General features: G+C 34.4%; 2 protein-coding genes across 3 annotated transcripts in view; one reads left to right on the forward strand and one right to left on the reverse strand.

Moving 5' to 3' along the window:
* LOC149423920 (tRNA (carboxymethyluridine(34)-5-O)-methyltransferase alkbh8) lies at positions 1–19,961 on the forward strand. Of its 2 annotated transcripts, none has more exons than XM_089631860.1 (8): positions 1–232; positions 5,129–5,360; positions 5,435–5,761; positions 16,452–16,608; positions 17,366–17,594; positions 17,688–17,843; positions 18,583–18,762; positions 19,462–19,961. In XM_089631860.1, exons 2-8 carry the CDS (start codon positions 5,225–5,227, stop codon positions 19,918–19,920), a joined length of 1,644 nt encoding a protein of 547 aa, XP_089487986.1. In that variant the 5' UTR covers positions 1–232; positions 5,129–5,224; the 3' UTR covers positions 19,921–19,961. The 2 variants fall into 2 exon arrangements, with proteins under 2 accessions (XP_089487986.1, XP_089487985.1); XM_089631859.1 differs by lacking the exon at positions 1–232 and adding an exon at positions 2,994–3,422.
* LOC149423921 (BBSome complex member BBS7-like) overlaps positions 19,951–26,873 on the reverse strand; it is a 9,229-nt gene continuing 2,306 nt past the window's right edge. Inside the window, exons 6-15 of the mRNA XM_089631926.1 lie at positions 26,562–26,760; positions 25,542–25,675; positions 25,341–25,458; positions 24,465–24,614; positions 23,409–23,620; positions 22,243–22,404; positions 22,031–22,140; positions 20,930–21,032; positions 20,693–20,820; positions 19,951–20,090 (exon numbers count right to left, since the gene is read on the reverse strand). Coding sequence (XP_089488052.1) covers positions 19,951–20,090; positions 20,693–20,820; positions 20,930–21,032; positions 22,031–22,140; positions 22,243–22,404; positions 23,409–23,620; positions 24,465–24,614; positions 25,341–25,458; positions 25,542–25,675; positions 26,562–26,760 — 1,456 coding nt within the window. The remainder of the gene's footprint in view (positions 20,091–20,692; positions 20,821–20,929; positions 21,033–22,030; positions 22,141–22,242; positions 22,405–23,408; positions 23,621–24,464; positions 24,615–25,340; positions 25,459–25,541; positions 25,676–26,561; positions 26,761–26,873) is intronic.

Raw genomic sequence — 26,873 nt, forward strand, 5'->3', positions numbered from 1 at the left:
GGTGCACAAGTATACAGCTTAGCAAAGTCATTTTCATGTTTCTCTAAATATTATATTTTTAAAGACATGCATTATTTTTAACTGTCCCAAAACGTTAGTCTTACTACTTGAACAGTAAAAAACTTTAAAGAATTGCTAAACGCATACTAACCTGGAAGGCCGGCGCTGAGCCATACGACGCCTGGCGCGAGTAAAGTTTTGGCGCCCCTTGTCAAAACCAGCAGACACCTAGGTAGGTGATCACTGTAATAAATAATATTCGGATGATTTGTGTTTTGTGTGGCGCCGTTTTTATGAAGAATAATATAAAGGGCGATGTGTTAGGACTATTATCAGCGCCTTGGCAGTTCGGCGCCCGGAGCGGACTGATCCAATTGCGCCCGCATACGGCCGGCCCTGTAACCTGTAAAGTTATATAAAGTCATGGAAAGTAATGAAACGAAAACTTTATTAACTTGGTTATGTAGGTAAGGTTAGGTTAAAAAAATTATTTTCATCGTTTCCAATGACTTTATATCACTTTTTAAAAGTGTGTTGAATTGTCACTGTGTTGAATTGTCACTGTGTTGAATTGTCACTGTGTTGAATTGTCACTGTGTTGAATTGTCACTGTGTTGAATTATCATGGAACCATGACCCGCTGACTCAGGTCGTCACGCCGTATCTTTTGAATTCCATTTAAACAAAACTATATACCTAACTGCCTACCCCTGCTGGGAAACAGCGTGAGGTGATTTTTCACAAAAACAGCACATGACAAGTAAGCCCAATATCATTACTATTACACTGATTCGTAAACCCGCTTGTAATCATACATTATCTAAGTGAACCAGCATCATTTTAATAATATTACTATTTATTTATTACCTGTACCCCGCTACGCGTCGCTGTGTCTGTCTGTTCAGATAGAGAAACAATAGCGCGTGTTGCTTTTATGTCCAACACATGGCGCTGTTTATAAAAACTTTTCTAAAAACACACGCTTATTCGACTGCAACGTTGTGCCAAAATTTCAAAGCAATCGGTGAAGAATTTTAGGAGATTTAAGTTTTTTATTTATACAGAGTGTCCGGGGGTAAAGTGCGTTAACTTCGGAGGTAATTCTACGTGATTTTACAAGTAAAAAAGATAAATATCTTTTTCGATATTCCAACGTTTTAAGGTAGTTTTATGGTAAAAAAGTTGAATTGTTTGTTTGTCTGGGAAGACCCAATCCTGTCTGATTACGTCTAAAAGGGATCCAAATGATAATCTAGTCTCCTTCAACGGAAGCAATCTTCCGAACAGGCCTTCCATTGATATGCTTGGTGTAACTATAAGTGACCAGCTCAGGTATGGGGGCTCCATCGAAGCCAGAGTAAAGCTGGCCTCTCAGAAGCTGGGCGTACTGTACAGGGCCCGCAGATACTTTAATAGTACACAACTGCTGACCCTGTACAAATCGCAAGTGCGCCCTACTGTCTAATTTGGCAGCCATCTCTGGTTCGGAGCCCCTAAATACCTGGAAAAAACCCTTGACTCTGTGCAGAACCGGGCGGTCCGTTTGATAGATTCCCCAATCTTAACAAACGGACTGCAATCTTCAGAGCACAGGCGTCAGGTAGGTATGCTGTCCTTGTTCTATCGGTATTACAATGGAAGATACTCTGAGGAACTAGCGTCATTGATCCCTTCGGCACCGGTGCGTAGTCGGGATACACGCCAAACGCGCGCCCAACATTTGTACAACGGTTGACATTTGTCACATGAGAACGGGTCGCTTCTACGATTCGTTCTTAAGTTCAACAGCTCGGCTGTGGAACGAACTGCCGGCCTCTGTGTTTCCTCCCTCCTACAACATGGGACTCTTCAAGACCCATGTTCACTCCTTCCTCTCCACATCCTCAAAGATGACATAGGCCCTGAGGGAAATTATTTTCTTCAGGGCCTCCTGTGTGGAGTTAATATAAAAAAAATATATATTCTTCTATGGAAAAATATTTTAGTATGGCAAAAAAATGGAATTTTGAAAAAATATAATTTTCTTTTTTACTTATACCATCATGTAGAATCACCTCCAGAAGTCAGCGCACTTTACCCCCGGACACCCCGTATAGATTGCTAAGCATTTAAACTGAATTTCATTATAGATGCTGGTGGGTACCTACTTAGGACGTGTTGTATCATAGAATATGAATAATTCATAAAATTTCAAGGTTAATTTTCAAATTCTATATTGGTTTTATTCAAGTTCTATTATTATATCAGGTATGTGAAACAACTGACTAATAATGATATAATAATAGAACATAAAAATAAACTTTAAAATTTGACGAATTGTTCAAATTCTGTGGTCCTAAATGTTTGTTAAATATTTTATAATCTTAATCCATGTAACAAAAATAGTAATACCTGCTTCCTATTTATTTATTTTTTAATTACGTTTTCGCATAATATTGTTATCATGTGTGTGGTTGTTCGTTATGTAGTCGTACTTGATAAGGTGTAACTCTATCTTTGTTATTTCTGTTAACAAATTAATAATTTATATCCAGATTTCATCTGATCTCCCGATTATAGTAGAATTGCGAATATTGTAACTTGTATGGTATGATGTGGTTCTTGCCCTCGAGAGTTCCGCTGTAACCCTTCTTTCTTTTTCTGTCAATGTTTCGTTTATGAGAAATAGTTACAACTAACCTATCAGTAGTTGTACGCCTGTATTAATTTATCGAATATTGATATTATTGTAAGTACAAATAGAACAGACTTCGATGATGCTTATTCTAACTCAGACATTTTTGTAAATATTAGATATGAAATATGTAAATATTATGTACGTACTTTTGATAATTAAACATGTGAAGCAAAAATATTTGTTTGACTTTTATGAAACCTTTATAGCTGACTTTACATGAAAAAAAATAACGTCTTATTTTTTTTGTATATTTCATAACTTCCGCAACATTAGCTTCTCAGAAATTCCTGATAAAAAATAACAGGGTTTATTATTTTCGTCCACAGTTTCAAATTCCGCCTCGTGCGTATTAGTATTGCGCGGGTAATATTTGAATTTTCATACGAAAACCATAGACAGAAGAAACTAAAATATATAAAACTGTACCATAAAGTCAACGTTCTATGGCCAGTAAGTGCCAGTAACCTAAAACAAGTACCTATTTTGCAATCAGCTGTCAGTTTGACAGATATTCACGTGTGTTTGAAATGCAAGTCGTTTTACTTTGATACATTTTATTAAAAAAACAAGTTTTCTGTTGCTATAGTTTACGGTAAATGCATTATATAATAGTATGTCGACAATGAATGTTAGCGGTTCTACAATTTCTACTGCTAAAGAGCGAAAAATGTTTCGTAAACAAAAAAAGCTGCAGCACATGATTTTGGCTGAAACAGGAATTACCCCTTCAAACCATCCGGAACAGGTACATTATAATTACATACTATTGTTATTACAATTAAATATCATTTCTCATCTTTCAACGCCTACTTAATAATAATAATAATAATTGGATGACTTGTATAGCGCCGTTTTTGTGCATCACCTCAAGGGCGCTGTACAAACTTATAATACATTTCTACAGTGATCTATGTTACTACTTAACTATTTATGGAGGTAATATACGGTACAATACTTACCTGGTAGGTCACTTGAGATTAACACTTAATTAACATTATCTAATTGTTTATTAGCGAAATTTAGATACAGGATTTAGGACTTGAATATAACTGGACTTTCTCTTAGGAATGGTATATTTAATTTAAGGGTACGACAGCTTAAAAAGGTAAGTTTTTTAGTTTAGTCCTGAATTCTGTTGGATTTGTTATGGATCTTAGTTCCGGAGGGAGTTTATTCCAAGCCTTCGGCCCAGATACTCCGAAAGCGCGATCACCAAACTTAGTATTTGGCTTGCACTTAGGTTCTATCAGTCTGCCTACAGCTGATGATGTTGCTGATCTAAGAGTTGACTGCCTCAGACCAGTGTTTTCCGGGACGCATAGTTCAGAGATGTAGGGTGGGGCCATTTTATTGATGGATTTAAACACCATCCAGCACAGTTTTTACTGGATTCTTTCAATGCACTTGAGCCAGTGAAGGTTACGAAGGTGTTCTGAAATGTGCGAATATTTTGAAACCCCGGTTATGAGCTGTGCTGCTGCATTAAACCCTGATTGAAGTTTGTCAATTTGATATTTTGGAAGGCTGGCATAAATGCCGTTGCAGTAATCGAGACGTGAGACTATGTAAGAGTTGATAAGTAGTTTAGTTGCTTCTGTAGGAAGGTTTCTTCGGACAGACTTGAGTTGTCTTAGGTGAAAAAAACTGGTGCTTACAGTCCTATTTATTTGACTTTTAAACAAAAAGTCTGAATCTAAATTGACACCGAGAAGTTTGACTATTGTTATTGGGATGATATCGCTGCCGGAAATAGTAATAGGTGAATCGTCTATGAAATGTTTACTTAAGGCTTATTATTTGTTTTTACTTTCATTTAGAACATTGTTGGTACAAGTAATACAGAATTTATTACGTTTTTACATTCAAATAAAATTACTGATAATCTAACGAAGTTCACACTTTAATGATACCTATTTAATTCAAATATAAAATAGTGACACGCTCAATACACACATTTTATTTTAAAAACACTTTGTATCAGTTAGATAATAATTAGAAGAAAGCATTTCGTTAAAAAACGGATAGTACTTATTTTCTTCACGCCGTGTTTTGACGTAATAGTTTTTCTAGGCTGATTTAAAAAAAAAAAAAATTACCCAATCTAAACCTATTTTAGGATCATAGTTTCACGTTTTCAGTTAAATAAGAGAAGAAAAAACTAACATTAAAACTTTAACATCAATAACAACTTGTATTATACTTTATACCTACATCATGTACAAACTTTGCAATTGCAACAAATAAGTTTTTTTTTTTAAATGGCTGCCAAGTGATAAATCGAATTTTAATTTTAACAACTTATATTATTAATATTATTTTTTGGAAACTGAAATACTTACTTCTCATTATTATCTAACTGAAATACTGTGTTTTTCTATTAAAACGACATATTAACCGTGTCCCTATTTTCTGTATATTTAACCATTAATTTTTCATCCATTAAATTTGTAGAATATAGCAGTGTGTAACGCTGGTTTGGCAACTGAACTCAATGAGCAGGAACTTCTCTGTGCCTGTGAGGAGTTTGGCCATGTAGAGCGAACGGTAATGTTGCCAGGAAAGTCCTACTGCTTTATAGTTCTTGTGGATATTGAGTCATCTTCGAAGATATATTCAGGAGTGCATGGCAGCACTCAACTGGCTCAAGGAGGACACCCATTGTGCCTGACGTACGTACCATCAGGTTAGTTTCATTTGTGTATTACATATTTTAAAATAATAAGTGTTACAGTGTTTCTTTATTGTGTTTGGTTTCAGTTCCACTTGTAGATAATTTCGAAGGTATTGCTCCCCCCGAAGGTCTCAAAATATATGAAAACTTTGTGAATGATGAAGAAGAGATCCTTCTCCTATCTTCCCTGGACTGGGGAACTGAAACAGCCACTGGCAGCATGAAGAATCGCCGAGTGAAACATTTTGGCTATGAGTTCATGTACAGCAATAATAACATTGATTTGAACAACCCTCTTGAAGAAAAGATACCGGGACAGTGTGATATCTTGTGGGAGCGCTTGAGGAATGTGGAAAATAATCTGGAAGTTGTTCCAGACCAGCTGACTGTGAATCGGTACAGCCCAGGACAAGGTTAGTTGAATTTGTTCTTAGCACATTCCCTCCGAGCTGCCATAATTTTAAGGCGGCTGTATTTGAAGGCCTTCCCTTCTGGCCGCCATAATTCCCGAAAGGATCTTTATTTCTATGTAGTAAGTAGTATGCAATGCCATCTTATGTTTTTTTTTAAATCTTATTACATAGCTTAAAGATAAAGTTTTCTTTTTTATTCTAGATCAGAATCAAAATATATTTCTTGAAATAATTTTGGAATATTGATATTGAAGATTTCTGTTTTTTTTTTTTCCAACCTACTGATAACAGCTGCGGTTTACGATTCTTTTTATTTTTAATTATTGAAGTCAATATTAGCGATTCCTAAACGAAAATCTGGAACAGAAAAATCAGAAAAGGATACGATCTTGCAGAGGACTGTGTTCTTTGAATTTTTAATTCTCTGAAATTTTTCGATTTTGAATCTTTAAAATAAATTCCAAATACAAAAAATCTAAAAGATAATTTTATCTAGCTTCTAAAATAGTATTTGTTTTTACGACATCTTTAAAATGAAGAAATATATTATAGAACATTTAAAATTACTATTATTTTATTTTATGAAAAATTGTTATTATTTCAAATAAATAACTCCCTTTGACTGGATTAGCAATGTATATATCTTTCCATGAACTATTTTGTGTCAGTTTCTATTTTACGTTTCAATTAGTAAGGTTTTCACATACACTGTCTTTATATTATAATAAAACAAATAAAAAACTTTATTCCACTTAATTTTATTTTGACCGTAACCGGTTTCAGCTCGTCAAAGCCATCTTCAGACTGGTACACAAAATTCTTAGTCTACGGTTTATATACACAACATATGGGGGAGGGGGGAGAGGGGTAGTTTATAGGGTTTTAATCAATTTTATTTGTTACTAAGTCGTTTAAGATTGTGGAATTTCTAAATATTTGGTAATTCCAGTAAGCTTATTACCTTGGGTTTGTAGCTCATTTCAATATTTATTAGGGAAAAAACCTCACAGGTAATATGCATTATTAATGACCTAATTTTATTGTCAAATCATTATTTATGATGGGATTATATTTGCTTTTTGAAAAGATACATGTTTACATTTGAGAAATTATTATAGAAATTAAGAAAGTAGGGACTTAGCAACTGATACTAATAGCTTATTAATTACAAAGTTACTTATTGAAGGGGTACATGTTTACATTGAAGTAGGGATGGTCTAACCTAACTACATATTTTAATGTTGAAATTATTATGAAAATTACAATGGATACAAGAGCGGAGACTTGGCAAATGATTCTAATTGTTTATTCATTACAAAGTTAGGGTCTATTTTATTAATTAAGCGAGTAATTTCTAAAGATTCTAGTCTATCAAGCTTGTGGCCTTTATTGCAAGTATGGAGGACTTTAACATCTCTGTCTTTATCAAACGAGTGTTTGTTTTCTAATAAATGTGATGCTACATTTGACAATTCGCCTTTATTATTTACCCAATTTGTAAAATGTTCTTTAATACGGGTTTATTTTACTTTTAATTTTTTTTAATTTTAATACGGGTTTATTTTACTTATTTATTTTATGTACACACTTTACTCACATCACAACTACACCCCGTAGAATTTGATTGCCTTTATAATGACACCACCCTTATGGTTAACAATAAAATTCATATAACTTACCAAAAACAACTTAAAAAACTAACACACTGGACACAAAAACACCTTAAATCAACGACAAGGGATAAAACTGTCAATTCACCCATACCATCCTTTTACGATCAGGTAGTAAACAACACTAATGTAGAATTTAATGATACTGAAATAACAATGCTTAATAAAGGATTAAAATACTGTCCAAACTTACCACTTAACTTAAAAGATCTCGAGAATCTCGCGATAGATACAGATATTGCAACGTCAGATTACGGTAAAAAATACCTATGTACTAAAATAATAAAAAACGCAACGACTGAGGGGAAATTTTCTAGCGAAGCACGTATCGTAAAATCAATAAAAAATAAAATCAAACAAAATAATCTGATTATCTCAAAAGCAGATAAAGGTAACAGTACAGTTATCTTAAATAAATCAGATTATTTAGAAAAAGTCCAAGATGTGCTGGACACCAGTAATGTAACCTTATTGAAAAAGGACCCCACTCCTAAATTTGCAGCAGACGTAAACACAATGCTAAATTCATGCCAAACCTTGATTAAAAATAAATACCATAAAAATAGCCTTTCTGTTATGAACCCCCAATGCCCACGTCTATATGGACAGCCAAAAGTACACAAAAATAATATGCCAGTAAGACCAGTAGTGTCATATAATTCAGCCCCTGCCTATAAATTAGCAAAATTTGGAAATAATATTATAAAAAATACTCTTAATTTTAAACCAAAATACGGAATAATAAATTCCCTACAACTTATAGACCTCATTAAAGACATCAAAGTTCCCAATAATGCTACCTTAGTTTCATTTGATGTTGTTAGTTTGTTCTCAAACATACCAACAAACGAATTAAAAATAATTATTAATAATTACATGGAAAAAATTAACATTAATTTAATAAAACGTAACGAAATAACAAGATTACTAAATACATGCATAGAACAAAATTTCTTTAGATTTAATAATAACTATTACATCCAATCTAGTGGGTTAGCTATGGGGAGCCCGATTTCACCGGTCTTAGCTGAATTCTTCATGGATTATATCGAAGAATCCATCGAAAAACTAAAATCGTTTAATAAAGTCGCCTTCTATCGTAGATATGTAGATGACATTCTGATTATCTGGACAGGAACAAAGAGACAATTAGATATTTTTCTAAAAGAAATCAATAAAATTAACAAATCAATCCAGTTCACAATGGAAATGGGGGGTAACAAGATTAATTTTCTCGACATAGGTATCGAAATCATTAACAATAAATTAGAATTTTCAATTTATAGAAAACCTACATATAGTGATAATATCATACACAATACATCTAGACACCACATTTCACATAAATTATCAGTATTTTATTCACTCATTCACAGACTTTTACACGTGCCTTTGAATTATATAAATTATAATAATGAATTAAATATTATTAAAACTATCGCCAATAACAACGGATACAAAAGCGAAACTATTGATAGGCTAATAGAGAAAAAGGATAAAAAACTTACATTAACAATCATTTCACAAGGCCTTGAAAATAAAAATGAAAAAGATAGTAATAAACAATGGGTTAAAATCCCTTATATTGGTGAAATATCAACAAAAATATCTAGATTAACCAATAATGATAAATGCAAAACAGCTTTTTATAATGTAAACTCTCTAGGTAAAATTTTAATTAACAACAAAGATAAAAGAGAAAAACTCGAGAACTCGGGCGTTTACCAAGTGAACTGCGCTAACTGCCCAGCATATTACGTTGGTCAAACAGGGAGATCTTTCAAAACCCGTATTAAAGAACATTTTACAAATTGGGTAAATAATAAAGGCGAATTGTCAAATGTAGCATCACATTTATTAGAAAACAAACACTCGTTTGATAAAGACAGAGATGTTAAAGTCCTCCATACTTGCAATAAAGGCCACAAGCTTTGTAACGAGATTTACCACGTAGGGCGTCATTGTAAGAACATTATTGGCCATCCAACCACGTTGGCGCCATTGTAAGAGGGGTTATTGCCACGAGGGCAGTAAGTGTAGTAAATAAAAGAGAGGAGAAAATGAATTCCATAATACAACATTTATTACTACAACATCTAATCAACATGAGAACTCTTTTAATTGATGATAAATAACTCAGGCGTGTGCTACAACCGAAGGTTGAAAGCACGATGGGTAATTTAAAAATTGCATTGAAAGCGACAATTGGATGGTGACATTTATTATAAACTAACCTGATGAATGTAATAATGGGCGCCAAGTGATGCGGTAGCAAAACTAATATTTATAAGCTGAACGATGGATGACCAAAGGCAAATTATTAAACTGCGGCATCGTCACCGTTCGTAAATTTTGTCAGCTCATTGTGCGGTTCGTGTCCTCTCTGCTAAGCGATGTTCCAGAAGGCCAGCCAGTTGAATACTGAATTGTCGAGGTGCGCGACTCGACCGCGAGCCCCGTCCCTGGTTGTCCAGAGTTGCCATAGTTAGCCGCTGTAAATTAGAGATGGCCACAGAATGTTGCTAAAACTCTGTAGCGGGCAGGAAATGACTGCTACAATGCCCCCTCAGCCAAAGGACTTATGGCTATAAGTCTGAGGTTCGCCTGACACCTCCTGACAAGTTTGATGCACCCTCCAGCAGCAGAAATGTATGGTGCGGATTAGGCGGGTTGTAGTGGCTTCGGCATTGAAGAGTTCCGAATCCAAATATTTCCTGAAGTTCGGTAAGGTCTGGAGCGGTTGAAACCCCGCATAGAGATGACGAGAGAAGAGAGCGGTCCGGATGTCTTTGGTTGACGTATTCTGGAGATGACGAGAGAAGAGAGCGTAGTCCAGATGTCTTCAGTTGACGTAGTATGGCGAAGTTTCCTTGAAGATTGAAGAAGTCTAAACCTAACCAACCCTTGGTCACCGTTAAAATAAATAAAAAGAAATATTGAGTAAAATGGCAGGCCCTTATCGAAAAAATAGTGTATATAAAAGAATCATTGTTCTAAACACAAAAGATTTAATAGTAATAGCTTAAAACAATCTTAAAAAGTTGAGCAAAACTTGCAACAGAGTAAAAAGATTTTAACAAACTTTGTTGTAAAACACGAAAGTTAACACAGAATTGTACTTTGACAATGATATTTTATGTTGTAAAAAAATTTAAAAAAAAAGGATTTTAACAAACTATGTTGTAAAAACACAAAAGTTATCACAGAATTGTACTTTGACAATGATATTATATGTTGTAAAAATTTTTTAAAAAAGGATTTTAACAAACTTTGTTGTAAAAACACGAAAGCTATCACAGAATTGTACTTTGACAATGATCATATAAAAATAAATAAAAGGTCAAAAAACCTATAATAGTTAAATGTCATGATGACTGATAATATGATAATAAATAAGTAAAAGAATTTTCATAAACGAAAAATTTAAAATTAATTATGCAAATATATGTACCGTGTACCCGTAGATAATAAAAGTTAATAAACAAATCAAAATACGCCTTTGTATTTAAAAAGGTTACGCACATCTTGTCAATAGATGGCAGCAAGTAGAAATGAATATTAAATTGAAAATAAATATCAATAAATCTTCTTGCAAGAAATATTGAGGAGTATGCCAAAAGCAAATAGAAATAATTTAGAAATTAATCTATTAATTAATTTCATTTTCATGCCCATATTCCTCCGTCACGGAGCGAACCAGTCAGAGACTGAGGAATACCGTTGAAATATACGAAACAAAACACCAAACATGAAATACGTAGACATATACATGACATAATAAATAAACACATAAAATAAATCTGTCATCAGCCGATCAGCTATCATGGTATTGTATCTATTATGAGCTGAATAAGCTATCATGGTATTGTATCTATTGTAAGCTGAATAAGCTATCATGGTATTGTATCTATTGTAAGCTGAATAAGCTATCATGGTAAATGTTAAAGATAAAAGCTTATAACATGGGTGTTATCACAAAACGAAACCCAGTTATGGTGTATTAGAGCGCATTATTTGCAGACTCAACCATAGATGAGAACCAAATCCTCAAAAATCGAAATAAACCAACACAAGTACATACACCGACAATACAAGACAGGACGTCATAATGTTCACCTTACTAAAAAAAATTAAAAGAATTCAGAACAAAAGAATATTGTTAAAATATGAATTCTTGAAAACGAGCCCACTGATCCGTTTCGGAATGTAAAAGAAACTCTGACTACTAGTTGATTGTAAAGTTGCAAAAAAAAATAATTCAATAAATAGAATTTTAAAAATGTTCATAAGAACAATGAAGTAAAGTTGAAGAAAAAATCCATCAAAAACTCCAACCCAAAAAGTTGAAAATATCACGAAGTTAAAAGTTAGCGCAGAAATACCAAAGATGGCGGTAGCAATATTATAAAAAACCAAAAAATAATTTCGCAAAATTATTACCAAAACGAAGAATTTAAACAAAAGCGCGGTATAAAACCACCAAAGAGACCTAAAATATAACCATGAGATCCTCTTAAACGAAGTTGTAGATAATGACGTGAAAAGAATTAAGATTTATTAATTAATAAAAATTCCAAAGTCCGAAAACATTCAAAAAGCGTGAATTGAGATCTAATAAATCCTCAATGTGAGATAGATGCCAAAACTCACCAATTAAACAGTAACGCAAAATGAAAAATTTAAAAATCAAGAATTTACGAAAAAAAATTAAATTTATAAATTAAAATTCCAAAATCCGATAACATTCAAAAAGCGTGAATTGAGATCTAATATATCCTCAATGTGAGATAGATAACAAAACTCACCAATTAAACAGTAACGCAAAATGAAAAAATTTAAAACTTAAAAATCCATAATTTAAAAAAAATTAAATGTAAAAATTTAAAATTCCAAAAATATTTTATGAAAAATAATTATAAATAATTATTTCATTATTAATTATTATAATATAAATTACGAAGACAAATTCCAAGAAGGAACTCAAAATAAATGTATAATTTATTAATATTCACTACAAAATAAAATCGGAAATTTATTAAAAATATTTGCTACTGCGTAGTTAAAATAGATCATTATTATAGACTCGCCGTTCAGTTGCGATCGGAATGCAATGATCCCTCATTACAAGCTGGATTACCAAAACCCGTGACAATACAATGCAGTTCAACATTGGAGTCAACAATATTAATGTTCAACACTAAAAATTCTCAACACTAAATTTTGATGAGAGAAAAAAAAAAAATTCTACCGCGGATAATTATTATTTAAATAACAGCAAACATCGTGAAATTAAAAATAATAACGTATGAATTATTATTATCGGGATTGTAAAATGTAACATTAAAATTTCAAAGAAATATTATGAAGTTATTAAGTTAAAAGTATTTTGTAACAAAAATAAATATGTAAATTTCGAGCAAATGTGCCAAATAAATCCTCCGCAGAGTTGGACAACAAACGACGAAATGTAACAATTAAATTTTATGTAAAATTATTAGGAAGTTATATTATGTAACAAAATTAACGTACAGAATTTCGATCAAATGTACCAAATAAATCCTCCAAAAAGAGATGGACACAAAGACGAAAAATGTAACATATGAATTTATATGAAATTATTACGAGACTATGTTTGTAACTTTTGATTAAATTGAAAATGGAAGAATTTAATTTGGAGAGATTTTCAAAAAATAATTATTAAAGATTATAGCAAATAATTAATTACGTGTGATTAATTCCAATATATCCTCTTGAAGAGATGGTAATTAAAGCACAACATAAATAATCAAAATTTAATAAATGATAGGAAAGTTCCCTTCCCAAAATGAATATTACAAAAAATATTACAACAAAAAGGAAAAAATCTCCCAAATCAAAAAAAAAAATTCCACATGGCAGTTATGATTAAATTACTTTGAATTTAACAAAATTTTTTAAAAAAATATACGCGATCAAAACCTTGCATGAAAGTAATAAAACTGAATAAAATTACGACGCATTTCGCGCGCAAAATGATATGACACAAAACAATAATAAACCGTGAACATAATATTTCACTTACCTCGCCATGAAAGCAATAAATAATGTTATTGTAAGCCGTGTTTTGTGCGGCAGCAAGAAACTAGAGCGGTCCTCGCTATGAAATTTTGCCCAATTAATCATCGGCGTATTGTGAACTGGGTCTCGTCTAAACGCATAGTCAATAGGTGTACCTGAATAGCTAGAAACACAAAAGTAAGCATAGAGCAGCGCTTAGTCACGTCCGTGGACGGAGTACCATTCTAAATAAAATTATATCAAGGTGAAACATTATAACAGAACAAATAATACAATTAAACAAATAACGAAATCCGCTAACCGAATCCCGGAGTATCAACTGGCATAGCATTTAATATATAAAATTAAATATGTACGAATAATTTAAAAAAATAAATTTAAAAGGTTAAAAGCAATATTAAAATTTTTTAAAAATTGAATACAATTTTTAAAAGAAACACAGCCAGGTGAATCATCACATATACCGATACTATGAAACGGATGTGGGAATCTGGATCAAGATTACCACAAAATTAAAAATATACGAGATACCCACCACATCTCGCAGAGTATTCACGGCCAAAAATAACTTAAGATAATTAAAGTAATTATCTTAAATTAAATACGGACGAGAACGCCGCAAAACAGAGGAAGACCACCATGAGCCGACATAAAATAAAAACCTTTATCAAGTTAGTTAAAAATGTCACCCACCAAATAAAAAATTAAAGCCAACTCTCAATGCCAACAAGAACGAAATAATTAAAATAAATGCCAATCGGGTTAAACCACGTGGTGCGCCATTGTAACGAGATTTACCACGTAGGGCGTCATTGTAAGAACATTATTGGCCATCCAACCACGTTGGCGCCATTGTAAGAGGGGTTATTGCCACGAGGGCAGTAAGTGTAGTAAATAAAAGAGAGGAGAAAATGAATTCCATAATACAACATTTATTACTACAACATCTAATCAACATGAGAACTCTTTTAATTGATGATAAATAACTCAGGCGTGTGCTACAACCGAAGGTTGAAAGCACGATGGGTAATTTAAAAATTGCATTGAAAGCGACAATTGGATGGTGACATTTATTATAAACTAACCTGATGAATGTAATAATGGGCGCCAAGTGATGCGGTAGCAAAACTAATATTTATAAGCTGAACGATGGATGACCAAAGGCAAATTATTAAACTGCGGCATCGTCACCGTTCGTAAATTTTGTCAGCTCATTGTGCGGTTCGTGTCCTCTCTGCTAAGCGATGTTCCAGAAGGCCAGCCAGTTGAATACTGAATTGTCGAGGTGCGCGACTCGACCGCGAGCCCCGTCCCTGGTTGTCCAGAGTTGCCATAGTTAGCCGCTGTAAATTAGAGATGGCCACAGAATGTTGCTAAAACTCTGTAGCGGGCAGGAAATGACTGCTACAGCTTGATAGACTAGAATCTTTAGAAATTACTCGCTTAATTAATAAAATAGACCCTAACTTTGTAATGAATAAACAATTAGAATCATTTGCCAAGTCTCCGCTCTTGTATCCATTGTAATTTTCATAATAATTTCAACATTAAAATATGTAGTTAGGTTAGACCATCCCTACTTCAATGTAAACATGTACCCCTTCAATAAGTAACTTTGTAATTAATAAGCTATTAGTATCAGTTGCTAAGTCCCTACTTTCTTAATTTCTATAATAATTTCTCAAATGTAAACATGTATCTTTTCAAAAAGCAAATATAATCCCATCATAAATAATGATTTGACAATAAAATTAGGTCATTAATAATGCATATTACCTGTGAGGTTTTTTCCCTAATAAATATTGAAATGAGCTACAAACCCAAGGTAATAAGCTTACTGGAATTACCAAATATTTAGAAATTCCACAATCTTAAACGACTTAGTAACAAATAAAATTGATTAAAACCCTATAAACTACCCCTCTCCCCCCTCCCCCATATGTTGTGTATATAAACCGTAGACTAAGAATTTTGTGTACCAGTCTGAAGATGGCTTTGACGAGCTGAAACCGGTTACGGTCAAAATAAAATTAAGTGGAATAAAGTTTTTTATTTGTTTTATTATAATATATTATAATGGAATTCCACCACGAATTATCGGTCTCAAAAATAGAAATATTACACTGTCTTTTATTAATTGAATAAAATTTTAAGCATGTTTTTTAGTAAGACCGTTATTTGTTTTATTTGATACCTGAATATCTATATCATTGATCTCTGTCTCAATTTTTTTCACAACTTTTTTTATCAGATTCGATTTTAGATTTTCACTGCCAAAAGTATTATAAATATCAAAACTATTTGTTTTAATAAGTCACGTTGTGCTTCCTACTGCTTTTCAGACTGATGTTTTGGAAAGCCTTGCTGTGTCCATTATCAGGGCGGATGTTGATACTGCAAGGCTGCCTGAAAAGTTAGTTTAAGAAGGAACATAACACGGCGTATTACCACAAAAATATTTTTGATGTTCAATTGTCTCCAGATTTGCCTACCAACGCCGAGGCACCTAAATCCGTCAGCCACCAACAAATGGACAGCAGCCAAAGATATTAGAAGAACGAGATATGCTATGTTGGCCGCCGGACCCTAGGCGGAGTACTACCTAATTAGGGTACTTTGAATACTATCGGGACGTGTACGCACAGAAATCTGTTCTATGTATTAGTGTGGATACCTTAGCGTAAGCGAAGGTGAGCAGTCGTATTGGTGAACAAAACCGGCGACACTGGGCAAAACAATTCCACACAGTATGAACTGCTCATAGCACATCTCGTTCTTCTAATATCTTTGACAGCAGGCCATACAATGAAACGGAGATTTCAAACAATTGTTATTTTTACCAGATTGTGTGTAACATTGTATAATTATTATTTGTACAATCTTACCACCATAATACGTGAATTTGCCTAGATTGGGGTATTTTATTAATAAATATATGACTCAGTTTTTTGTGGTTTTTGCAGGAATTCCATCTCATGTAGACACTCACAGTGCGTTCCTTAGTCCGATCCTGTCGCTATCATTAGGGGCTGCTGTAGTGATGGAGTTTCGACTGGGACAGGAACGGTACAGCATTCTTCTGCCACAGAGATCTCTACTCGTGATGGATGGGTCTGCTAGGTAAATTTATTATTATTAAATAAAAAAATTAATATTGAAGAAGTGTATTGTCAACCTCTACACGCGTCTGTATTGTGCATCAGTATTTACTGATCAGTATACTGACAGCAGTCGTCAGTATTTGTATGCCATTACAAGATCTCAGTATACTTATGTCAGTATTGTCAGTAAAATTGCGATAATCCTACCCAAGACGTTTTTAATTTAATGGATCTAAAAAGAAAAGGCTGTGTTGCTATAATTTTTGCGTTCAATACAAAGTGGGTGAAGGTCTGGCTTCTTAAAAAAAGAAAAATCCTCTCATTAGAATTTAATGGATGAAATTTTGCTGTCTGATCCACACGAATATAAAAGTAGTTTTAGGATGAGCAATGAGAATTTCAACAAATTGCTAGATATGGTTAATCCATTTTGAAAGAAAATACTTCCTTGAGAGCTTTGATCTGAAAAATCTGGTGTGTTCCTGAGGCGGCGAGCGTACACACGCATCAGTGCGCGCTTTAGTATCCCCATATATCTAGATCCAAATATCTAGATGTGCATTAGTAATCTTGTCAGTATGTCAGTATTTGGCAATGCAGGAGTCAGGAGTCAATGTGAAAACTGACTTATGCAATGGGGACTTTAGATAACATGATTTTATTCAACAGATTCTTCATTACTCTACATCTGTTATTATAAATTATACAGTTTTGTTGACGGTAAATTATCACATTCAAGTAAATCGGTTTATTTACTAATTGATTTGCCTCTACAGATACGAGTGGTCGCATGGCATCACCCCTCGAGCCTATGATCTCATCAATGGCCGTGCAATCCCTCGAGGCGAACGAACATCCTTTACATTCCGCTGGGTGCGAAAGGACGCTTCATGTTCGTGCATTTACACCAAACAGTGTGACACCTTTGCACAAAGAAATATCAATAAGAATTCACAAATGGGTGATGACCTGGCAGCACTAATTGAAAGGCAACATGTTCACCAGGTACTTGAGTATATTGTCATAATGTTATGATTTATTCAACATTTTCAAATCTGGTAACATTGTTTTTAAATTCTAATTGAAATGTTCTTCCAGGTTTATGACAAAATCGCTTTGCACTTTAATGAAACGAGATCGAAAATTTGGACTAGTGTTAGAACTTTTATTGAGTCACGTCTCGCCGGAAGCTTTTTGGTGGATATTGGCTGTGGAAATGGGAAGAACTTGAGAATTCGCAAGGATATTATGCAAGTAAGCACTCTCATATTTCAAATTCTCTCTTCTTATTGTTTAGTCTACTCTTAACCTTTCAGGCCTCTGGCATATTCTGTCAGGAGGTTGGAGTATTTCCACTTATAATAAAATAAAATCCAAATAAATGGAATATTTCTGAATGTATCCGAAAACTAAAAACTGTTTTTGAAAGGTGATAAAATACGCTTTCAAATTTTATTATTAGAAATCATGTTTTTGAAATTTTGTAATTTTTAATGCAAACACGAAAAAAAATTCATAATGGCTCACCTTAAGGTTTTTGTAACTAAAATTACAGATAATGAAGGAAAAACGTGCGCATTTTATTAGATAAATGTTTTACAAATGTTAATTTTTTACCCCATTTTTTTTAATCTTTACATACGAAAATAATTCATAAAAAATTTGCAAAGTTTCATCAATTTTTTTCAAATCACTGTTGGAACCTTTGGTTTCATAGAATATTTCATATTTTTGGTGTACATTTTAATTGTTCTGTGTTTAACTCCTATACTTTAATACAAAGTTTGAGGTTTTTTTCTTCCTGACACCGTTTAGATCATATTTCTCACCATGACAGTAAGGAATTTTCTATGAGACCATATGAGTTGTTCCTAAAGGTGAACAAATTAGCTTGAGGGGTTAACCTACCAGCATATCCAACACCACATTAGGGCAGTCTCCAAATATCACTGTATTGCATCACAGGTATTGCAATGTTTACTGTTTATTTTAGTTAGGTGTTGAATACAACGGTGCTTTAGCAGAGGTGGCAATGTATGGAGAAGCACAAGGGGATGAGACGAAATCGGGAAGAATACAGATTGCCCGAGCCAATTGCCTCTCATTGCCTTTACGCTCCCGGTGTGCGGACGCAGTTATCAGCATTGCCGTGTTCCACCACTTGGCTACTAAGGTATTGTAATATCCCTTTTACGTCTCCATTGAATCAGTTTCAATAAATTCGCCATCGAATAAAGAAGAAGTTTGTTGGCAATTTACATACTGGCGATTGAATTCGTTAACTCCTGACTCAGTCAAGTGCATAAACTACCAATTAAAGTGGAGACATTTGTTATAATAATCGAATGATTATGTTGTAGTAAAAAATAGGTTATGTCACCAAATTATGACAAGCATTGTGACGTCATATGAATGCCGAACTATATCCACCAATGAAAATATGGAATATCTATGGAATAAAAAAAGTTTTTCGTTGGTGTATATCATGATAAGTAGGCTCCGAATGAGAATTGTACTGTCTATATATTTGCATATCTATGGTTTTTAGGACCAAGTTGTTTCATACAAAAAAGCTAAAGATATCGATCTAGTGAGTGGTTTAATTATGTTTAGAATACTAAACTGTCACACATCGTATAAGGTTGTGTAAATTGCATAAAAAAAAGCACCTAAATGCCCTCGCTAGTAAAAGCCGAGTGTTTCTTACTTGCCACATTTTATCTTAATTTTGTTAGACCATAGCAAGTTTAAATGTATTGTAAAGTCATTGAATTCATCCGCATCATTTTGTATTAAATGTGCTACCATACACTACATCAAATTTTCACAGCTCTACCAAAATATTTTCCCAAAAATTTGTTTTATTCATCAGGAAAGAAGAATCCAAGCCATATCTGAAGCAGTTCGGATCCTTAAACCCGGAGGACAGGCTTTAATCACTGTTTGGGCCAAGGACCAAGCCCGTGGCGAAAAAACCAGCTACTTGAAACAAAGCAGGAAAAATAGAAAAGAGAAAGATATAAACATATCTGATGTGAATGAGGTGGTAACAGAAGAAATCAAGGATGATGACGGAGTGTCTATCAACCTGAATCTACCAGTTCACACCAACAGGACTCAGTTTCAACATCAAGATGTTTTAGTCCCATGGAAATTGAAAAATTCAAACACCGATAAACCCGAAGTCAAAGAAGATACTTTTATGAGATATTACCATGTTTTTGAAGAGGGAGAACTGGAAAATCTCTCCAAATTAGTGCCTCTAGCTAAAGTTGTGGACAGCTTCTACGAACAGGGTAATTGGTGTGTAATTTTAGAGAAAACATTGTGATCATTTTTTGTAAATAAAAGTGTGACAGTTCTAAGCAAAACTTTTATTGAAAAACAGCAAAACTTCTTCTAAATCGTAATTCTCCAGCAACGTCTTCAGTTCAGGTAATTTATTTTTTATGTTTAATCCCTTCAGTCGATTTCGATCAATGTACAGGTTTGTTATTATATCTGAAACATAATAAACAATAATCTATTAATAATATTAACCCATTACATTCCAACGTCGTCTCTAAGATAGGTTCGACTAGCATTGCAGTAATTTAAAAATATGGACACATTTGTGATATAAGTTTTTAGATTTTCACGTCCAAAAGCATTTTTGTTGTATGTTGTAAGATGTCGCCACTTCCGTTGGCATTTCGCACTTGGACGGGCCCCAGGCTAACGTAAATACTGTGCTTTCACTTAAATTGCAGTTCCCTTGTACTGTGATACCTACAGGCTCGTAGTGGATTGAAGCTGGCGGCGCGGTATAGCTTCCAAGTAAATAAGCACAAACTCGACAACCAACAACTACACATCTTCGGATCTACCGGATCTGCCCTGATGATGGACACTGCAACGCTGTCCGAAACGTCGGCTAAAGAAGGAGTTAGCGCAACACGGCATAACACCCCAAAAACATACAACAAAAAAACATTTGTGATATGTACATTATAGGCCAATTTATACTTTTTTTGTCATTTATGAGAAGGAAGTACTGTCAGTGGTACACCTTTAGAGGTGGTTCAAGTTGTTTTACTTTTTTTTTAAATATGTAATTTTTTTACCGTGGAGTTGACTCAGAGAGAGCAATCTCTTGGTTCCGGTTGTGGATGGCGGATTGCGAAGTAACTCTGTATAATCCTTGCAGAGTTGTTCTTCCAAGAACTCATCTGTACTATTGACTTCCAGCTCTCTGCAATTAGTAATACTAAATTAAATGCTTATCATTATAATCACCTATTGCAAATTCTTGGTTTTAGAATTGAGTAAAGCTTTGGTAATTCAAAAAACGTTCTTTTTACCTCAAAGCTTCTAATAATTTTTCATCTTTCATCCTCTGAAATGATTCTGCCATCCTTGGATGTAGTTTCAACAGGGTGCTAATCAGAGTCTCATCAACAACATCTACAAAAAGTAAAAGCAAAAAGTTGTAATGTGTTAATGACACTGAACAGATAATACCCACTAGAAATGCCTTCCATGTACATTTGAAAAGAAACCCCATGTCGCCACTGACTTTTAGATTCAAGTCCAATGCACTCTGTCTCTCTTAGGTCCGGTATATCAGTTTCTTTTAAGCTCTGCTCGGTTGTTATGTCGATCTTAGTACATGATGTGTATGTAAGTTTTAAGCTAAAATATCACCAATATTACACGTTTTGTGTATGATTTTAATAGAGAAACATGTTTCTTTTTTCTTTGTGAAACCAAACTACTGTCATCGCAATGTTTCTAAATATCAACGACCGCAGTTGATTTTGGATTAAGTCTCCCCACTCCAATCAGTGTGGTGCTATACGCAAGGATACTAATAATTGTAAATAGTATTTGTTTTGCTAGAATTTGTCAGGAAATGATGACGGACTAACCGTCAAAAACAAACTTCACTCACATTGAAACTTTTAAAATCCGTCTTATACTTATCAGACTTTACTTTATCAATTAATATTATCGACATTCCTCATCGCTAGTCAATCGATTAAAGGATGCAATTATTTACGTAAATATCAAATTTGACGTGCATCACTGCTAAACGCCCCGGTGTCTAAAAAACGAACTACTTTGCAACTTATTAGGAATGAAGCTACCGATTTAGCCTGCTTAAATTTGAGCGAGGACCTGATACTTAGCGAGGATAAAGAGCAACTGATATACCGGCCTTATACTTGCCTGACTCCTATATCACCATTTCATTTGATCGAAAGGAAAATTTCATAATGATGATAAAAGGAATTTCTGTATTTGAAATTGAAGCAAAGAATGGTCGGATTTTGGGATCCTGAAACACGAACACATTGCATTTCTTGTGTTCTTTGTTATTCTGTGGATAGTGAGTTCTTTTTCTTTTATTTCCTTATTTTTATCCAATGTTAATCAATTTTTTAGACACAATAAAAACTTACTGCATAAAATGTCCAACCTAACTTTCTTCTTGGTGGCCTCAAGTGACAGGAAGTCTTTTATTATTGCTATGGTAGAAATGTTTTCTGATTTGAATTCGGCTTCCCCTTTACTGAAAATACAATATTATTAATTAATTAATTTCCAATTGTTCTTCTACGTATTATATATCAATGGTTGAGCTTTTGAGATGTTGAAAAACTTGGATCCCTACCGATAGGTGCAGTGCAGTGCCGTATTTGTAATGATGGATCGATAAGCCAAGGAGTCCACCGAGGGTGGGGGCCGGGCAGGAACATCAGGCAGGAGCCTTCCCAGCCAGGAGTGCAGCTCTGCCTTGCTGAAGGCCCCGCTTACACTTAGACTGTTGAATTCTCTGAAACACAACATACCCGTTTTCGGATTACTGTAAAACCAAAAAATGTTGATAAAAAGGTATTTTCGTTAAGGCCAGCTTTATTTTTGACTCTATCTAACTAGCAGATGTAATATCTGAAGGCAAAGTGAACATGCAAGTCGTCACTGCAAATGTCAAATTTCGTAAATGTGCATGGGGATGATTCTTTAACACTTCAGATCCAGGGATTACCTCTTTAACCCTGCTTTATACCTCCACTTTTCATGGCCATCAAAACTGATTTTTTTTATTTTTGACACTTGAACGGTCTCCGTTAACTGCTAATTATTGGCCTGCGTCAGCTTTTTGTCTCATCGTAATCGACTGTCATGCATAAAGGACATGCTGTTCATAGAGCTTTACAATTAGAAGCGCTAATACGTACTATTATCTTGTCGAAACATATTCCACTATTAGAATGCGATAAGCGGTTCGCTTAGAGCGGATTCTGTAATTTTAGTTGGAGGTCAATTGGAGGCAAAAAAGTGGAACCTGTTTTTTTGCTTCATGTGTCATCTAAATATAATACATCAACGGCGCCGATCACAATTTGATCAATATTTGAAATGGACCAAAAATTCTCTATTTTTGAAAAATGAAATTTATGTAAATTGTATCTACCATCTTACCAGATAATGTATATAGATAATATATTTTTTTATGAAAACAATATATTATGATCTACCATAAGTATTTTCCCCAGAATAACTACTTATATTCATTAGCACGCTAAGTTACTAAGAGATTTATTTCTTTATTAGCTGGATTCCCTTGCATTGCCCGGGCTTTATGCAAAGTTTTTCAAAATCTGATGTAGACAGTAACCTTGCTCTTGTTTTGAAGTGTGCAAAATTTCATCAGTTTCGGAATAAAACTGTAGATTTGTATAAAAATCAAATCCACACCACCCGTCCAGTTTCCGCCACCGACACTATCCATTATATAAATAGATATTTTATAAAGAATTATAAATCACATATCACCCTTCCTGGCTGACATCCTGACTGGGGACGTGCCACGAAAGCGGGGGCACATTGTGCATGAGCAGCTGGGTGCACTTGGGCTGCAGCAGGGGGGTGAGATAGAGGCGCAGCAGCCCCGCGGCCCCCGCCCCCTCCGCCGCTGCCCCCACTCGCATCTCCAGGCGCTGCGTGTTGGTCTGGCAGCGGTATGTGGCTAGGAGGCCTGCGCTATTCTGTACGTGCATAAATGCATACATTTGTTTTATTGGGCAAATCATTTTAAAGAGCACCTTTGAATATATTTGTGCAGACTGTTAATATTCAAACTATTTGTAAAAATGGTTCAAATTAGTTTAAAATACCCGCCTGCAGTCTTCCTTACTCTGCAGTAGTCCTACGATGCAGTACACCACTATGCTAGCAAGAATCTCTTTAAAATGGTTTGTACTGTGTAATTATTCTTTTTTTTTAAACCGGTATGTTGGCCAAGTGGGTAAGTACCAGCTTTAATTTGTATGAGTTGGAAATAAATACTTTCCTGGTAAACATTTATTTATACATTATATGCCCATATGGGCTTTTACAAACATGATAATATGTACATAATATTTCAGTGGAACAGAAAACAAAAACAAAATTAGCATTTAAAATTTTATAGAACCCGTGCAGAAGAATAGTATTATGCTAACATTAATTTTTATTATTACTGAGGTATGTTATTATAGCCCTCTTATAACTACATTCCGTGCAGTTGAACACATCTTCAATTCCTGCGGAAAGTATTGTCAACTGAGTATATAAATGACTTTGTCCTGATATTATTGTTGCAATTAAAAAGAATTTTCGACTGAGTAGTTCTAGTTGGTATATTGAAGGTGATTAGACTCAATAAATCAGGGCTGTCTTTAATTACATTCATAATTTTTTAAATAAAAGTAGTGAAAATGGATTTAAAAACAGCTTTGTAATAACTTATAAGTTTCAGAAGGTGCCATAATTTTGCTATTTTAAATACCTACATGTTATTTATTAATCATCATAATAGTTGTGGTTTTTTAAAGTACTTTATTTTTTTACTTGAGGATCACAAGCTCTAGTCAGCAATGCGGTATTCATAGCTGCATCATACAGCTTTAAGGGGGCAGAGCTCTGCAATAGGAGTGTGTCCAGGGGCGCACCAAGAGATAGACACAGTCTGCGGGCCCCATCCCCCTCCACAGGGCCCCACTACATGAAAATAAATGATTTATTACCATTCAATTTTTGTTCCAAAACCTGCACTGTGAAAAAATGCTGCGACGCCATTAAAATAACCAATAAGATAAATGCTCCTTAATCACTTAGTTCAACTGCATTTTGCTGCGGGGATCATTTCGATGCAAGTACAATTGTTTAAATTAAGGTGATCTAATAATTTTTTGCTACAAATTTAACCTCTAGTGTACTTTTAAGTTTGATTACATCGTGGTGTTTCGACTGCATATTTTCTTTTTAAATTACATGGAATGCTGTCCTCGAATGTAACCGATTTCTGTCATTTTCAGTCTGAATTTTAATTATTAAGGGCCTAAATTATGTTTCAATTCCATCAACACTGTAAAACAACAACAATGAAATCATTTAAATTTAAACAATACCTGAGTTTCATTGGTTCAATCAATATTTAATCTCTGTACAAAACCATAGTGAAATGTTACTTGTGGACTGAGTTCCGTGACCTTTGACGTCAGAATTAACAGACTCAGTCGTACCAACCAAATAAGGTGTTTTAATATGATGCTGTTTTATTCATTTTTAAATAATTATAAATTGTACATACAGTTTGAATTCTATTTATTTGTATGAATATATAGTTCTTAAGGCATAATATTTTCGTTAGGTTTCAGGCTACAATTCTGTTAGATTAGATTGTAGTTGGACGATGCTTTGAAGACTATACATAATTTTGGTTACCTCCTCTCCAATCTGCAGAGCTGGTATTGCGGACAGCCCCTGAGACAATGGCTGAGTGGACGTCCTATAGCGACTCCTCTCTTTCTCTACTTTATTTTCCAATTCCTGGACTTCACTCCTGCAAATTTAATACAAAAATTGGAACAGATTGAACGTAAATAAGTTAAATAAAAATTTGAGAAAGCTTCTTTATGGAGTAACCTGAGGGTGTTAAGCTTTGCGGTGGCATTATCTGGGTGTGTGGGAGCCCCCAGCCCTAGGACTCTGCCAGCACGAGTGACTGCTATAATACCCATTGAATTGCCCCATACTGATGTGACACTCTCTCCGCAATACTGAAAACCATTAATGAAGCTTTAGAGTTTATGTTTTATATTATAGACATGAAGAGTGAATTATAATTAATATATCTGAATACCCTCTTCCCTCTGCCTCACATTCCTCAAAAAACTGTGGATGAAACTTAGATGAATTAAAAGAGAAGATAGGTTATTGATATAATGCCCTTGGTTTCACTGAACTAGGTCCAGTGAACATACTTGAGATTTACTGCGTTTAGTATCGCACGTTGTATAAGTTCGTTGGTTAGATAAGCTGTACCAGCTGCCACAAATACGTCGCTCTAGGCTCTTTTTGTGAATAAAAAGACATCGAATGCAGAAACACATAGGTGTGTGAAGCACAACCTAGCGACAGTACATCGTACTCTGCTTGCTCGTCTCGGGTTACGGCCAGTTAAGAGGCCCAGTTACAAGCGAGCATTTTTACAACAAGCAGTCGGAGCATGACCTCACGTGATTTGTCCTGTGGACATTTGTAAAAAATGCCCGTCGCTCTCCTGTGACATTACGCACGCTGCGGACATGTTCGCCCATCAGAGGGCCGCTTAAGTTCGCATCTGGAGTCGCGATGCACGCATACAGAAGCGAGGGACGTTCATAATAATATACCTGTTTCACTCTTACACACATATTCTTTATATGGCTATCCCTTACTAATGCGTTCCGTTGGTTAGCTATGAAGGCTGTTATATGTATCTATATCATCCATTCGCACATATTCGTTGTGGCTATTCTTTTCTTACGTGTTTCGTTATTTGCTTTACATCTAGAAACAGGAACGTGCTATATTTTTTGTTCGATTGGTATGAACATAACTCGTCTTTGTATTTACGTCAATGGGATGAAAGAATCAAAGAAAAAAATACAAAATATAACTTGCATGTGTAAAGAGAAGTAGTGCCGATTGCTGCGGATCATCTGGGGAGATGCGGTATATGCTGAGCGAGCCATCAGAGCGGGCCAACAGCAGAAGGGGGTGACCACCTCCGGCCGTGCCCCCCTCCCACCACCCCATAGCGCAAACCCCTTCTCCGCTCTCCACCCCATCAAACTGCTGCACGATTATTCCACCATGCTCTCTGAAAATATTATGGAAAAAATAACAAGCACTGTTACAACCATATAGAAAAGTTGTGTCAAATCCAAGCCCTTAAAGCACTTGAAAAGAGAATTCTAAAGCTACTCAAATCGT

Source organism: Hesperophylax consimilis, chromosome 5 (assembly GCF_061612785.1).
Source record: "Hesperophylax consimilis isolate HC1 chromosome 5, BYU_Hcon_1.0, whole genome shotgun sequence".
Taxonomy (NCBI): domain Eukaryota; kingdom Metazoa; phylum Arthropoda; class Insecta; order Trichoptera; family Limnephilidae; genus Hesperophylax; species Hesperophylax consimilis.